Source organism: Hippopotamus amphibius, chromosome 9, assembly GCF_030028045.1.
Source record: "Hippopotamus amphibius kiboko isolate mHipAmp2 chromosome 9, mHipAmp2.hap2, whole genome shotgun sequence".
NCBI classification, from domain to species: Eukaryota; Metazoa; Chordata; class Mammalia; order Artiodactyla; family Hippopotamidae; genus Hippopotamus; species Hippopotamus amphibius.
In genome coordinates, this window is record NC_080194.1 from 114,806,581 (window position 1) to 114,822,623 (window position 16,043).

General features: G+C 41.7%; 1 protein-coding gene across 2 annotated transcripts in view; it reads left to right on the forward strand.

Moving 5' to 3' along the window:
• NSMCE1 (NSE1 homolog, SMC5-SMC6 complex component) overlaps positions 1-16,043 on the forward strand; it is a 35,362-nt gene that overhangs the window by 1,562 nt on the left and 17,757 nt on the right. For both annotated transcript variants that reach the window (XM_057695422.1, XM_057695423.1), the window contains exon 2: positions 5,478-5,624. In XM_057695422.1, coding sequence (XP_057551405.1) covers positions 5,489-5,624 — 136 coding nt within the window. In that variant the 5' untranslated portion in view covers positions 5,478-5,488. The remainder of the gene's footprint in view (positions 1-5,477; positions 5,625-16,043) is intronic.

Consider the following 16,043-nt stretch of genomic DNA (forward strand, 5'->3'; position numbering starts at 1 on the left):
ACCCAACACCAAGAAAGAGAACATTATCATATCCTCAAAGCCTCCATTGAATCCTTTTCTTCCCTCCCCAAAGATAACCACTGCCCTAAATATTGTATCATTCCCTTGTTTTTCCTTATAGTTTTTAGTATCTGTGTATCTCATGAATGCAACCTACAGTTTTGCTAGTTTTTGGATTTTATATAAATGGGATCTGAATATATATTTTGTGTGACTTGATTTTTGCACATAACCGTACATTTATGAGATACATCCATGTTGCTGTGAGTAGCTGTACTTCATTGCTGTTTTGAATTCCATAGTATGATTGTAAAGCCTTCATGTAGGTGTTCTGCAGTTGATTGGCACTTATACTCTTGTCAGATTTTTGCTATTACATCCTGCTTTATAAACATACTTCTTGGGGTAAATGTGGAAGTTTCTCTAAGGTATATACCTAATAGTGGATTTCTGGGGATATCCAGATTTTTAGTAATATCAAATCAATGTCTTAAATAGTTATAAAGGCTTATACTCTACCAGCAGTGGATGAAAATTTCAGCCTCAGCCATTCTTTTTTGATTGTTTTTTGTTTTTTAATTTTTTTTGGCTGCATTGGGTCTTTGTTGCTGTGCACAGGCTTTCTCTAGTTGCGGCGAGCAGGGGTTACTCTTTGTTGCGGTGCGCGAGCTTCTCTATGCAGTGGCTTCTCGTGTTGCGCAGCATGGGCTCTAGGTGCTCAGGCTTCAGTAGTTGTGGCATGAGGGCTCAGTGGTTGTGGCTTGCGGGCTCTAGAGCACAGGCTCAGTAGCTGTGGTGCACGGGCTTATTTGCTCTGTGGCATGTGGCATCTTCGAGGACCAGGGATCAAACCCGTGTCTCCTGCATTGGCAGGCGGATTCTTAACCACTGTACTAAGAGGGAAGTCCCTCAGCCATTCTTAAGAATTTATGCCTGTTGGGTGACGGGTAAGACATTAATCACTATGGTTTTAATACTCATTCACCTGATAACATTGAGCATTTCTTTATGTGTTTCTTAATCATTTGTGCATTCTCTTCGTAAACTTTCTCTCACTCATTTTTCTCTTCCAGTTGTCTTCCCCTTACTGATTTAGAAGCGTTCTGTATTCTAAATATGGATCTTTTGTGGTTTAAATGCGTTTCAGGTACCTTCCAGTTTGAGCTTGTCTTCTGTCTCTCTCTGTCTCTGTTTCTCTCTCCCCCACTTTGTGTTTTTGAGGAGCAGAGGTTCTTAATTTTAACAAAGTCTGAATTATCAGTATATTCTTTTATGGCTGGCGCTTTTCACTTCTTTCAAAGAAATTCTTCCTTCCCTACCTTTGGGGCATAAAGCTATATACTCCTGTATTGTTGTCTCAAAGTTTTATTGTGTTTCCTTTCTTATGGTCTTAATCTTCAAGAATTGAGTTTTGTGCTTGGTGTGAAGTGAGGATCTAGTTTTATTTTTTTCATACATGGATAATGGGTTGTGCTGGCACCTTTCATTCAAAAGTCTGCTTTGATCTGGAGTCCATTTCTCCAGCATATCAAGTATCCACATATGTATACGTTTCTATTTCTTAGTTGTCTGTTCTATTCCACTGGCCTTATGTGTCCATTTCTGTACCATTATCACATTTTTTTATTATTATCACACTTTATTATCTGCATAGTAAGTCTTGGTAACTGATAGGACAAGTCCTCCTGCCTTTATCTTCTCCAAGAATGTCTTTGCCACTTTGCCTTTGTATTTTCTATGTAAATTTTAGAACCGTCTTGTCAAATCACAAACTGACATGTACACAAATCTGTTAGGATTTTGATTGGAATTGTGCTGATTCAATTGCATTGGATCAATTTGGATTTGAAAGCGATTGTTTTTCACATTTCATCCTTAAATATTAAGTGTGCTGTGAGTTTTTGTAGCTGTCATTTAGTGGATAAGGGAAGTTTTCTTCTATTCCAAGTTTGTTAAATTTAGTATGAACAAATGTTGAATTTTATCAGCTATATTTTCTGCATCTATTAAGATGATTGTATGCTTTTTCTCCTTTATTCTGTTAATGTGGTGGCTCACATTGATTGGTTTTCTTCCCCCGCTTCCCAGCTTTATTGAGATATTATCGACCTATGACATTTGATTGACTTTAAAATGTTAAGCCACTGCTGGGATAAACCACTTAATCACACTATATCATCCTTTTTACATTGCTGGCTTCGGTTTGTTAACATTCTTGCTTAGGACTGTTGCAGCCGTGTTCATGAAAAATACTGGATTTTCATTTTAACTTCTTTTGAAGTTTTTTTAGGTTTCAATGCTCAAATGATGTCAGCCTTATTAGATGCTTTGGGGACAGTTTGCTCTTTTTCTGGCTCTGGGATAGTGTAACATTTGAAATTATTTGTTTCTAAAATGTTTGGTAGGACCTCCTGATAAATTCATTGGGACCTGAAATTTTCTTTGTGGGAAGATAAATTTCCCATGAAATGTCTTTAGTGATAATGAAATTGTTTAGGTTTTTAAATAATCTTTTGTCAGTTTTGAATGAATTTTCTTTGACTTTGTATGTATTTAAAATATCAGATTATTTTAAGCTGTCTATAATATCTTTTTAAAATGTTTGTGTCTGCTATTAGTTTCCCTTTTTCATTCCAAATATTTATTTATAAGCTTTCTCTTTCTTGGAAAAGTTTATCAGAGGTTTGTCACTTGTATTAAGTTTTTTCAAAGAATAATTTTGGTTTTGTTGATCTTTTCAGATATGCACTTATTTTCTATTTCATTAATTTCTGGTCTATTATTTTCTTTAACTTTCTTTGGATTTAATTTGCTGTTATTATTTTTATAGCTTCTTCAGATGGATGTCTAATTTTCATGCCCCCCCCCGAAAAAAATATAAACATTTAAGGCTATTAATTTCTCTCTACTGTTTTAGTTGCTTCCCAGCATTTTCTCTGTGTAATATTTTTTTATTTTCAGTTCAAAATATTTTCTAATTTCCATGAATAATTCCTCTTGGTAAAGGATTATTTAGGAGTGTGTTTCTTAGATTCTAAATAATTTTTCTACTTTTCCTTTTGTTTCTGGTTCCCACCTTTATTGCACTGCAGTCAGAGAACATGTTCTGTATGAGACCAGTCCTTTACAGTTTGCTAAACTTGCTTTCTGGCCCATATGTGGCAGTTTGCAAAATTGTTGCGGGTATGCTTGAAGATTGTGTACTCTGTAGCTGTTGGGTGCAGTGTTCTATGCGTGTCCATCAGCTTAAGCTGTCTGCTGTGTTTTTCAAATCTTCTCTAAACCTACAAATTATTTGTTTATTTTAACAAGGTTAAGAAGAATATGTTAGAATCTCCCACTGTGGTTATGGATTTGTATGTTTATTTTTGTAGGTCTGATTATTTTTGCCTTAACTGTTTTGAGGTTCTGTTATTATGTGCTTAAACACTTAAAATTGCTATGGCTTCTTTGGAACTGAACCTTTTTATCATTTAATGGGGGCCATCTTTATCTCTAGCAATGCTTTCTGCCTTAAAGTCTATTTTGTGTCATATTAACATAGCCACACCAGCTTTCTTTTGGTTAGTTCACAGAGTGTATATTTTCCTATCCTCTTCCTGTAAATTTTTTGGCATTCTTATATTTTAGAAGTCACTTCTATGTCATATAGCTAGGCTTTGTTCATTATTCAATTTGACAGGTTTTTGAGCTGGTTGTAACAGCCTGGCTATATCATCTCCTTAAAGACCTTTAGTTTGGAGAGCCTGAGTCTCTGGAGTTTCTAGGATGAAAGTCCAAATTCCTTAGCTCTCAACATATTCTGTTCTTGTGTCTGAAACAACCACTGGCAAATCAGGGGTACTCAGTACCTAAAAAGAGAATGAATGAATGAAGATTCTCGATCCTAGTGATAGGAGATAGACTTGGCAGGATCTGAGGACTGGCTAGATCTGAGTCAGCCTCAGAGGAGAGGGTGATCAGAGTTTGATGCTCAGGTCTGTGGTGTTTGTATGTCTGCATGGAGTGTAACACCCAAACCAGGTGATTCTCGAAGAGGACTCGGGGGAGGAAAGGGTTGGGGAAGAGGAAGATGGGTCTGGTTTAGGACTGGCTGAGTTTGAGATGCTGGTGAGATGTTCTCAAGGAGAGCTAGCAGGCAGTCAGAGAGGCTGGTCGTGAGGTGGTGCATCTTCCCAGCTCTGAGGCCCAGCTGGTGATGCCATCTTAAAAAGAACAGGAACTAGCCTTTTTGTGTCTCTCATAGTGCTCGTTCTTGGCAAACCCTTGGTAGTCATATCTCATTTAAACTGCATCCTGTGCTTTAAATATTTATCCCCATTTTATAGATGAAAAGACTCAGATTAAGCATATTAGTTAAAAATGTGTCCGTGTTATACTTGCCTAAGGTAACAGCGACTTTCTCATAAGATCACGGCATCACCTGAAGTGGATGTTAAAACCTCAGGATTCTAAGCCCCTCTGCAGTCAGAACCTCCAGAAAAGGCCTGAGGATCTGCATTTTTAATACGTAGGTTAGGTGATTCATAAGATCAGGTGGGTCTGGCAAGCACTGGTCTCAAAGCCACCTATCTGGTTCTAAACCCGAAGTCTCAGCCCTTGCGCTGCGCCACCTCTCTGTGGCAGGAGCAGGCTTTTTGATTAGGGCTTTTGTGCACTCCTTTTATCAGCTCTAATCTTTGTGGTTTGTGGAAAAAAGATAGTGTTTTAGTAGAGAGCAGGAGATTTTTAAAAACACCCTGCAGTCCTACCTACTGTGACAGTTGTTTTATTAGCAGTTTGGGAGAGGAGAAAGAAACTAGCATTTATTAAGTGTTTACTAGACATTCTCTAAGCCGTGAACGGTTATTCTAGTTCTATAGTGAGAAATGGGGCCTCAGCTAAATTTATCCCAGGCCATAGATCTGGTAGGAGGCTGAGCCAAGTTTCAGATCCAGAATTGTCTGCTAGTAAAAATAGCTAACATTTTTTTAGTGTCTAGTCTGTTACCAGGCTCTTACATGTATTTTTTTTTTTATTGAGGTATAGTTGATGTACAATATTATATAAATTTCAGGTGTACCACAGAGGGATTCACAATTTTTAAAGATTATACTCTGTTATAGGCTTTTATGTGTATTTACTCATTTAATCCTGACAGTGATTCTGGGGAGGACGTTTCTATCATCCTCCCCTCTTAACAGATCAGACACTGAAGCGCGTAGAGGTTACGCGTCCCTGTTTCACACAGCTCCGAGGCGGAAGGAGCAGCCTGGGAATGCAGGCGTTGTGGAGTCCACACGTCTCACCACTGCCCTGCGCTAATTTGCCTTGCCCCCTGACTCGTGTCCTTCTCATCTTTGTACTATTCGGCGCAAAGAACCTGATTTTTTTAAACACCAGTACAGACTTATATTTGTTCATGTAATGGGTACGGAACATGGAGTATTGCTTCGGTGTGCTCCGCCGTGACTGGACTGCCTTTGCTTCTTCCTCAGGTCCTCCATCCATGCAGGGCAGCACGAGGAGAACGGGCGTCATGACTGACGTCCACCGGCGATTCCTCCAGCTGCTGATGACCCACGGCGTGCTGGAGGAGTGCGACGTCAGGCGCTTGCAGAAGCACTGCTATCAGGTCCACGACCGTGAGTATCCTTTCCCTGTTCCCAGGGTGCTCTGCCACTGTGTGATCAGGCACTAGTGACACTGGACTAATACCACGTACCCTGTCAACTATACTCCCGAGCTGGGCGTTCAAGTCTCACCATATCACGCCAGCCCATCTTTCTCATCTCATCTTCAGCTTCTTATTTTTTTTTAAAGTAAATCTGATGATGTTCAGCCCAGTGGCTAAGAACCTGGACGGTGAAGCTGGATAGTCATGGTTGACACCAAAGCTCTAGCACCTTCTCCAGTCTGAGTTTCTTCATCTCTAAAATCAGGATAATTATTCGTACTTAACACCCGGGGTGGTTAAGAGGGTTAAGAGACATGCTACATACAAAACACTTGGCAGGGAAGGCACTCCATTGGTTATTGATAGTAAGAGGGCAGCTTAGCACAGGGGTGAAGGGCACAGCCTTGGACTTGGCCAAATAAATGGGTAAAGTGCCATCTCTGCCCTGTGCCAGCTGTGGGCATTGGGAGCGTCTTCTCAGTGGGTTGTCGGGGGTGGGGGGTAAATAAGAACACACACGGAGCACTTAGAGACAGAACCCGCTTTCAGTAACTGGAGGTAGCAGTAGAAGCAAGAGGATCCATTTTGATAGAGCAGTGGAATCAATATTGGTAGATCTTATTGAGTTGAGTGTCAGTAGCGGTAGATCTTGTTGAGTGAAAAAGAAATTTGATAAATTATACCTATTGTGTGATGTCATCATGCTAAGTTTTTTGCAAAACTTAATGATCTTTATTGTCCGTGAATACATACATCCGTGTGTAAAAATATAAAAGTGAATTCTAGAAAGATGTGCAGTACGCTGTAAGGTGCTTGCCATTGGGGAGAGGAGGAGTGGGATCATTTCGTCACTGGAGATCAAAGGACACTTCATCGTTATCCTATTTTGTTCTTTTATTTAAAAACAAGAGGACTTGAAGAAACATTGCATGATTGGGATAGTCTAATGGTTGTCCTTCTGATTGATGGTGTTTTTTTTTTTCTATGTTTTTGTCTTCCTGTATTTTTTGAGTTTTCAAAAGTAGTAGTGAGCAAAGCCGAGAGGGGTGGGAAAAGTTGTGGGAGGGGCACTGGCTGCACCTGTGAAGGGACCCGGCACGAGGTGCCACCTTTAGAGAATGGCAGTCCGAGGAGAGACAGAGGCAGAAGCCAGATCCCAGGGAGCTGAGGGGGGAAGGGCAGAAAGAGGGAAGACAGTGAGTACAGAGGCAGCATCCTTCCTGATGTGCGGAAGAAGGAAGATGGAAGAGGGGGGCATTTCGAGAAGAGGCAGGTTTGGAGTGGCTGGTCCAGTGTGGTGTTCACGGGCAGCTCTGGGAGCCGGGTGGTGCATCAACAAACTACAAGCTTGGAGGGGGCCCCACAGTAAGGGATCCTTTTAAACTCTGTTTAGTCCTATGTGTCCAAACTTAACTGACCTACAAACCTTGGGAGATTCTGGACAAGAACATCTGCTGTGTGGGAAGAGCACATGCTCTTGTGGTGTGTGGGTGTACAGGTTATGAAGAACCCATAATTGTCCACCATAGTGATGGTTTTGTTTTGTTTTTTTTTTTAATTTAATTCTGTGGACATTGCAGACCTCTAGGAGGGTTTGAAGCAGGAGAGTGACATAATTATTGCTGTGTTTGAGAGTCTCCTTCTGGTGAAAATACAAGGATGAGTCAAAAATTATCCACACTCTTGGACTTCCTAGGTGGCGCAGTGGTAAAGAATCCACCTGCCAATGCAGGGGACACGGGTTCGAGCCCTGCCCTGGGAAGATCCCACATGCCACGGAGCAGCTAAGCCCGTGTGCCACAGCTATTGAGCCTGTGCTCTAGAGCCTGTGAGCCACAACTATTGAGCCCATGTGCTTCAACTCTTGAAGCCCATGCGCCTACAGCCCACGCTCCACAACAAGAGAAGCCACCACAACGAGGAGCCCGCGCACCACAATGAAGAGTAGCCCTCGCTTGCCGCAACTAGGGAGAGCCCGTGTGCAGCAGTGAAGACCCAATGCAGCCAATAAATAAATAAAATAAATAAATAAATAAATTTATAAAACAAAAAATTATCCACACTCTGGCTATAGAATTTACAGAAGTTTTAATATAACCGGAGTGCGGATAATTTTTGACTCACCTCAGATATCTGCTCTGACTGCCTGTACTGTGGTGGGCCGGTGTCTTTGGTGAGAGCCTCCTTTGTGGAAAGGGAATATTATACCTGTCAAGCTACCTTCTCTTGCTCTTTAAAAAACACAACAGTACTTTAAACCTGGCCCTCAGTGTCCTCCCGTGATGGGTAGAATCATGCTTTTCTTAATCTTATCTGCGTGACAGTTCCCTCTCCCTTTTAGTTTCTCATCTCAGTCCTGAATGTGAGCTTTATTGTTGATGGGGAAGTTTCAGAGCTCACTGTGAGGAGCTATGTGATGCCTAAGTACTAAGAATGAAAGTGTTTTTGCCTTTATTTGACCTTTAAAGTTGTCATGAACTAATTTAGGAAAGTCCTGTAAAATGTGTCTAGGAATGGATTTATTCTCACACTTTATGTACCATTTTTGTGCATCAAGATCTGGTTATGGCTAGGGTGGCCAGGATAGAACTATAGATGTTTTCTCCCATCCTTCGTTTGAAAAAAAAGAAAAAGAAAAAGAGAAAAGCTTTTTTCCAAGTGTTAATGTTATTTGAGAGATTTTTAAACTGAGGGATGATGGGATGAAATTATCTAAAATTAAGTAAAAACTTATAAGACCAATATTATTAATCTCCTATCTTTTGAAGAGATTCCTAGGAAATTCCCTTTTACCAACTAGAAAAATATTTGGGTTTTCAGAGAAAGATGAAACCAGGGAGTAATTGAAACTGCAAGTTATTCTAATTGAACTCTCCCACAGCGTTTGTCCCTTTGATCAAATCACTTCCTATTCTGGGCTGTCACTTGGGCTCTCCTCTTACTGTCATTAGGGGGAGACCGATTCCCCACATCTCCTGGCTAAGCGAAGAATTTCGATATTTTTTTCTGATGTCCTGGTGTAAAGCCGTGGCCTTTCTTCCCGGCACTAGAGCACCTTAGATTTTGATCCAGGGCTTGTGTGCAAGCATGTGGCCATCTGCACCACTCCCTGAGACTGTCCAGTGGGCTGGGCCTCTGTGCAAGGACTGATGACACAGAGATAAACTTTTGCTTTGCCTTGGATTTCCTGAGTCATATAGACATGGAATCAGACAATTCCGCTGTAAGCCCCCTCAATAGGAGTAGGTACTGGAGAGCTGGGGAGTGGTGGTTAAGAAGACTTGCATTTGAGGATTTCCACTTTTGACCAAGATAGAGTAACAGGGACTAATGTACCTTCCTGTTGGAAACAGTCAAAAAATGGACAAAACGCACGCAGCACTGGACATTAGTCAGTGAAGGACAGTGATCTCTTGAGAGGTAGTCATGAGGGTTTTTCAGTCTTGACACAAAATATGTGTTGTTTTTTTTTTTCCCGTCACTACTTCCCCAGTTCTCTGGGCATGAACTGGGTGTCCAAAACTCACTTCAGTTCTGACACTGCCTACCTGGAGTTAGCAGGAGATCCCGCCTGTGAGGGGCTTGTCCCGTGAGACTGCCCCTACTCACAATGCCAGTCACAAGTCCCGGGCCACCCGTTTTTCTGACTGACTGGCTGTACATCAGGGGTTCTCATGACGCACTCCTCAGGTTCATTACTTTGGTAGAATGGCTCACAGGACTCAGGAAAACACTTTACTTGCATTTGCTGGTTTATTATAAAGGATACAACTCAAGATGCACAGGGCAGGCTGTGGGGGGGGGGGGCAGGGGTGGTTTGGAGCCTCTGTGCCCTCTCTGGGTGCTCTGCCTTCCTAGCACCTGGATGTTTCATCATCCAAATCTCAACATTTAGGGATTTTTTAAATGGAGATTTTATCACGTGGGCATGATTGATTAAATCATTGGCCACTGGTGATTAGCTCAGTCTCCTCTCCCCAGAGTTGTGGGTTGGGGCTGAAAGTTCCAAGCATCTAATCAAGGCTTGGTCTTTCTGGCAACCAGCCCCTAACCTGAGGTTATTTAGGGACATGCCAAGAATCATCTCATTAGAACAAAAGACATGCCTATCACCTTATCACTCAGGAAATTCCAAGTGTTTTAGGAGCTCTGTGGCCAGGAACCGGGGACAAAGACCAAGTCTCTTTCTTACACCACAGGGAAAATTGGGTTGAGCACTGCTGTTGCCTCTGTGCGCTGCCGTGAGAGCACTTTCAGGTCACAGCACAGGGAGAGCCAGGCAGAGCTGGACAGGCTCTCTGAGTTGAGGAGATGGAGCTGAGAGTTCGAGGAGATGAAAGCAGCTAGGGTTTGCAGGACAGAGTACAGGACTGGAGAAGAGAGATGCACAGAGAGAAGAGTAGAGATCTGTAGAGTACCCCCCACCCCCATCAAGGATCCAGCTGAGAACTGATCAATGAGGGAACTACCCGAGGCTACGGAAAGAACCAGCTGAAAGAAAGAATTAGGGAAACGAAGCAGGGTGTTCACACAGGGCTGGGAATTGTGCCTATTCCAGGCTCCAACGGCTTCCCTTGTGAATTCTACCAAACATTCAAGGAAGAAGTAACACCAGTTCCAACCTAACTCTTCCAGAAAATTGAAGAGAAGGGAACACCCCAACTCATCCTATGAGGCTTGCATTATCCTGATACTTGAAACCAGACAAAGACATTGCAAGGAGAGAAAACTAAAGACCGAAATCCCTCATGAATATAGATGCTAAAATTCTAAACAGAATTTTTGCCAATCTCATTCAGCAATATCTAAAAAGGGTGATATAATATGACTAAGTGGGGTTTACGCCAAGAATGCAGGGTTGTTTTAGCATTTGAAAATCAGTCAGATGAAATTCACCATATTAACAGACTAAAAAAGCAAAACCATATCATCATCTCAATAGGTACAGAAGACGCATCTGACAAAATCCAGTATCTACCCTGGCATGATGAAGCAGAAGTTTCATACAGAAACTAAAGAGATCCTCAGGAGCAGGGTGTAAGCAAGATAAACAGGACCTCAGGGCTTAGAGCAGGAGGGAGGAATCAACAACTGTCTGCACAGAGTAGAAAAATCCAACATCTGTTTCCGATAAAAACAAACAAACAAAAAACCCTCAGCAAGTAGGAAAAGAAGGGAACTTCCTTAACCCAATAAAGGGGATCTATGTAAAACTATAGCTGACATACTTAATTGTGAGACACTGAGTACTTTCCCCCTAATATTAGGAGCAAGACAAGAATGTCCATTCTCATCATTTCTGTTCACCATTGTCCTGGAAGTTCTAGCCAGTGCACTCAAGCAAGGGAAAAAAAGAGGTGTCCACATTGGAAAGGAAGAAGTAAAAGTGTCTGTTCACAGACATGATCATCTATGTAGGAAACGTGATGGAATCTGAAAAAATTACTAGAACTAATAAGTGGGTTTAGCAGAGTTGCAGGATACAAGATCAACATACAAAAATCAGTTGTCTTTCTATGTGCTAGTAGTGAATCATCAGAAATTGAAAAATTTTTGAAAAGCACCATTTATAATAGCATCAGAAGTATGAAATACTTAGGAATAAATCTGACAAAAATTTGTAAGGCCTGTAAACTGAAAACCACAAAATATTGCTGAGGGAAATTAAAGGAGGTCTGAATAGGTGGAGAGACATGCCGTGTTCATGGGCCGGAAAACTCAATATTGCTGAGATAGCAGTTCTCCCCAAAATGGTATACAGATTCAATCTCAATCAAATTGAAACTGCTAGGTGGCATTTCCGGGGGCTCCAAGGCACTCTGGTCCTTTATGTCTCAGCGCAGAAAGAATTCAGCGAGAGGCAAAGTGATAGATAAGAAGTGATTTATTAGAATAGGGCGCTTGTGAGGCTTACAAGTGGGTGGGCAAGAGGGTGCCGTCCACCAAGAACTTAGTGTGCTAGAGTTTTATAATCAAAGGAAAAGTGGGGAGGGGGAAAAGACCACCTTCTTCCTCATTCTTGACCAGAGGTCAAGTTTCCATTGTCAGCTCCTCCTCCAGGTTGGAGTTTTTTTATTCCTACATGGGCAAGCCAGGACTGTCATGGCACTATGGAAATGAGCAAAAAGGTGGTAACATGCTAAAAATTATAAATCATCTCAGATTTTGGTATAATGTCACCTTTTCCTTACATTTTTTGTTTTTAGTGCATGCAGAGGTGTATGTCCTGGGAATCATTAACTTACTGAGCTCACTGGGCAGGATGTGGGTCTCATGCATCATTGTTTTACTGTTTGGGGGCATGTCTCATGCTTCTGTTGCATGGTTTCATTGCTAAGCAAGCCCGCTTGGCTTTGTGGTTAAGCAACCCTGCTTTCTTGAGTCATCGTTAACTTACGGGGTCTCCCATACTTTCTTCTTTACTTACAATCCCGTACTGGGATTAACTGTTTAATTACCTACTTTGTCACTTTACTCTGTCCCTATCAAAATTCCAGCAGGGTTTTTTTTTTGTAGAAATTGATAAGCTGATTCCAGAATTCACATGGAAATGCAAAGACCCAAGAAGAGTCAAAACTATTTTGAAGAAGGCAATCAAACTTGGAGGATTAATACTGATTAATTACCTGATTAGTTAGGCTAATTAAAATTACCTGATTTTAAGACTCATTATATAGCTACCATATCAAGACAGTGTGGTATTGGCATAAGGAAAGATGTACAAGTCAATGGAATAGAATAGAGAGTCTGGAAACAAAACCACACATAGATGGACAGCTGATTTTTGACAGACACGTGAAGGCAACTCATTGAAGATACTCTTTTCAAAAAATGATGCTGAATGAATGGATACAGAAGATGTGGCATATATATACAATGGAATATTACTCAGCTATAAAAAGGGATGAGATGGAGCTATATGTAATGAGGTGGATAGAACTACAATCTGTCATACATAGTGAAGTAAGTCAGAAAGAGAAGGACAAATATTGTATGCTAACTCACATATACGGAATCTAAAAATGGTACTGATGAACTCAGTGACAAGAATAAGGATGCAGATACAGAGAATGGACTGGAGAACTCGAGGTATGGGAGGGGGCGGGGGGTGAAGGGGAAACTGAGACGAAGCGAGAGAGTAGCACAGACATATATATACTACCAACGGTAAAATAGTCAGTGGGAAGTTGTATAACAAAGGGAGTCCAACTGGAGGATGGAAGATGCCTTAGAGGACTGGGGCAGGGAGGGTGGGGGGGACTTGAGGGGGAGGAGTCAAGGAAGGGAGGGAATACGGGGATATGTGTATAAAAACAGATGATTGAACCTGGTGTACCCCCCCAAAAAAAAAAAATGATGCTGAAATAATTGGATATCCATATTTTAAAAAATGAACCCAAGCCATACTTTGTAGCATATACCAAAGCTAACTCAAGATGAGTCATACGCCGAAACCTAAAACCTAAAACCATCGCACTTCTAGAAGAAAATATAGGAAGAAATTTTCGTGACCTTGGACTAGGCAAAGATTTCTTGGATATGATCCATAAGAGAACAAATTGATAACTGCACTTCAAAATTTTAAATTTCTGCTCTTTAAAATATACCGCTTAGAAAATGAAAAGACAGGCCAAATATTGACAGAAAATATTTGCAAATCACATATCTGATAAAGGATTTATATACAGAATATATAGAGGACTCTCAAAACTCAACAATTAGAAAACATACAACCCGACTGAAAAAGGGACAAAGACTTGAACAGACACTTCATCAAAGAAGTTATGTGGATGGCAGATAAGCACAGGAAAAGATGCTCAGCCTGACATCAGACCTTAGGGAAACTCAAACTATAATCAGAGACCACTACATAGCTATCAGAATGGCTGCAATTTAATAGACTGTGCATATCACATGTGGGTGAGACAATGGAAGAACTGGAGCTGTCATCAGCTGTTGGGTGTATAATGCTATAGCCATTTTGAAAAACTGTGGCAATTTCACGACACAGCCGTTTCTCTCTCATGCATTTGTTTTTAGACTCAAGAGAAATGAAGATACATGTCCACACAAAGGCTTGCACAGAAGTCTTCAGAGTAGGTTTACTTGTAATGGCCCCGAAGTGAAAAAGACCGAATTGTCCCATCAACAGGCGAACTGATAAGTGGACCGTGGTGTTATCCATCTGCTGGCCTCTACTAGGCAATAAAAAGGAATGAACCATTGCTACATGCTGCAATATGAGTGAATCTCAAAATGGTCATGCCCAGTGGAGAAGCCAAGCAAAGGAGAGTATATACTGTATGAACCCACACGTGTACAATTCTAGACAACGCATACTTGGCTGTAGGGACAGTAGTTCAAAGGTTGCCTGGGGATGGCATAGGGGAGATTTGTGAGGGGGGATCGAGAGGGATTACACAGAGACATGAGGAGGCTTTTAAGGGGTGATGGATAGGCTTATTATCTTGATTGTGGTGATGGTTTCAAGGGTGTATATGTGTATCATGACATGAAATTGCACCCTTTAAAAATTGTATGTCAATTATATCTCAACAAAGCTGTTTACAGAAATCTGTATTTAAACCTACTTTGCTGCTTGGTAGCTGTGTAACCTTGATTGTCACTAAACCCCAGAGCTTCATGAATATAATGTGTGGCATGTGGTCCGTGCCCTGTAAGTGCCATGTAGGGGGATAAACGGGTTTCCAAAATGTAGCTCATTCTTTCCATCTTATAAGGCCCTGTGTCATCCATGTAGGACTCTAAGAAAATAGATGCAACATCTAGGAAGAGTATCCTTTCTGTCCTGAATCCACAGCTTACCTGGAGAGGCCTTCCTCCTCGGAGTCTGACTCCCAAGAGAATTGGCAAGTAGTTATGGAAAGTTTTGTTTGTTTAGTTTCCTAAACACAAAACAAACCTGGAAGCCTGAATTTTGAAGCCTTTGCAAGAGGCCCAAGGCCCCTTGGAAAGTAGGTGTTTCCTCCTGATGATGTTGTCAGGAAATGGTGTTGCCCAGCTCGGGGCTTGAGAGGCCCTGCACCTGACCCTGACTCTTGGTGGGAATGTGTGTCATTGATCATGTAGCTTTATTGGGCAGAAGCAGAAAGTTGTCACAGTTTTATGGCAACGATTCTCTCAAAGGTATTTGTCTTGTTAAACTGTCTTGGGGCTCATCTTCCTGGTTTTGTTTGGTTGAACAGGTTGAGTTTTAGGGAATCATTGGGTCCAGCCTCCTTGTCTTACAAAGCAGGAAGCAGAAACCCCTGGCAGTCTGGTGTGCCGTGCAGCCCCTCTCATGGAGTCGCTCCGGGCCCCACCACTGCCCAGTGCTGCCTTCCAAGTCAGTGCCAGATTCTTTGAGGGCCTGCCTTGGCTGAAGCTTCTAGGGTTGTTTTTGAAATTTATGTTTTATTTTGAAATAGTTCCAAACTCACAGGAGAGTTATAAGAATAGTACAAAGAACTCACCCCCCGCCCCGAATCATTTGAGAGTAGTTTACTGATTTGAAATTCCGTCACCTCTACATTCTTTTTTTTTATCTTTTTTTATTTTACCTCTACATTCTTTAGAGAGTGTTTCCTTCTAGCAAAGACATTCTCCTAACTAACTGTAGGATAACCATTAAAATCCGACATTAACGTTGATTCATAACTATCGTCTAGTCCACAGACCCCACTGGAGTTTTCTCCACGTGTCCCAATATTGTCTTTTTTTAGCAAAGGATCCACCTCAGGGTCACGTCATGTTTAGTTGTCACGTACAATTTGTACTAAGGACGAATTCGGTAAAATATCTGAAACCTTAGATTAAAAAATTAAGACTTGACATTCTTTTTGGTAAGCAGAATAAGTCATATGTTCAGGCAAAATACCAGTAAACTGAAATGCACGCACCAAAAATAGACCAGGGAGCACAGTGTCAGAGGAACACTGGGGATGATAGACATTTTCCGTTTTTGTCAGACCTCTCACCTGCCCTCATCCTAGCTTTGTTTTTCTCACGAGGGTTTTCACGTCCGCGTCTGCACCGCTGTCTCTGCGGGGCCCGGGGCGGGGCGGCTTGTGTGAGTGGTGAGGCAGCCATGCTGTCTGCCGTGGAGTTTAGGGTTCCGTCCTGCGTCTGCAGCCACGTTGACACGCACCTGCTCTTTCCAGGGAGGACTCAGCCATGATTAGATGCTGGCTCCAAATACATCTTCCTCCTGCTTTTAGTGATTTCGCTGTACATTTCTCCCCTTTGGCCGTGGTGAACAGTTACTGAGCCTACTGCTCTCAGCCTGCTTGCCTTTCCCGTTGATCAAGGGGGATTCGGCTTGTGACCATAACTGAAAAGTGGCATAAAATCAGCATGAAGAGTAACATCTCAAGCACAACTTGATGAA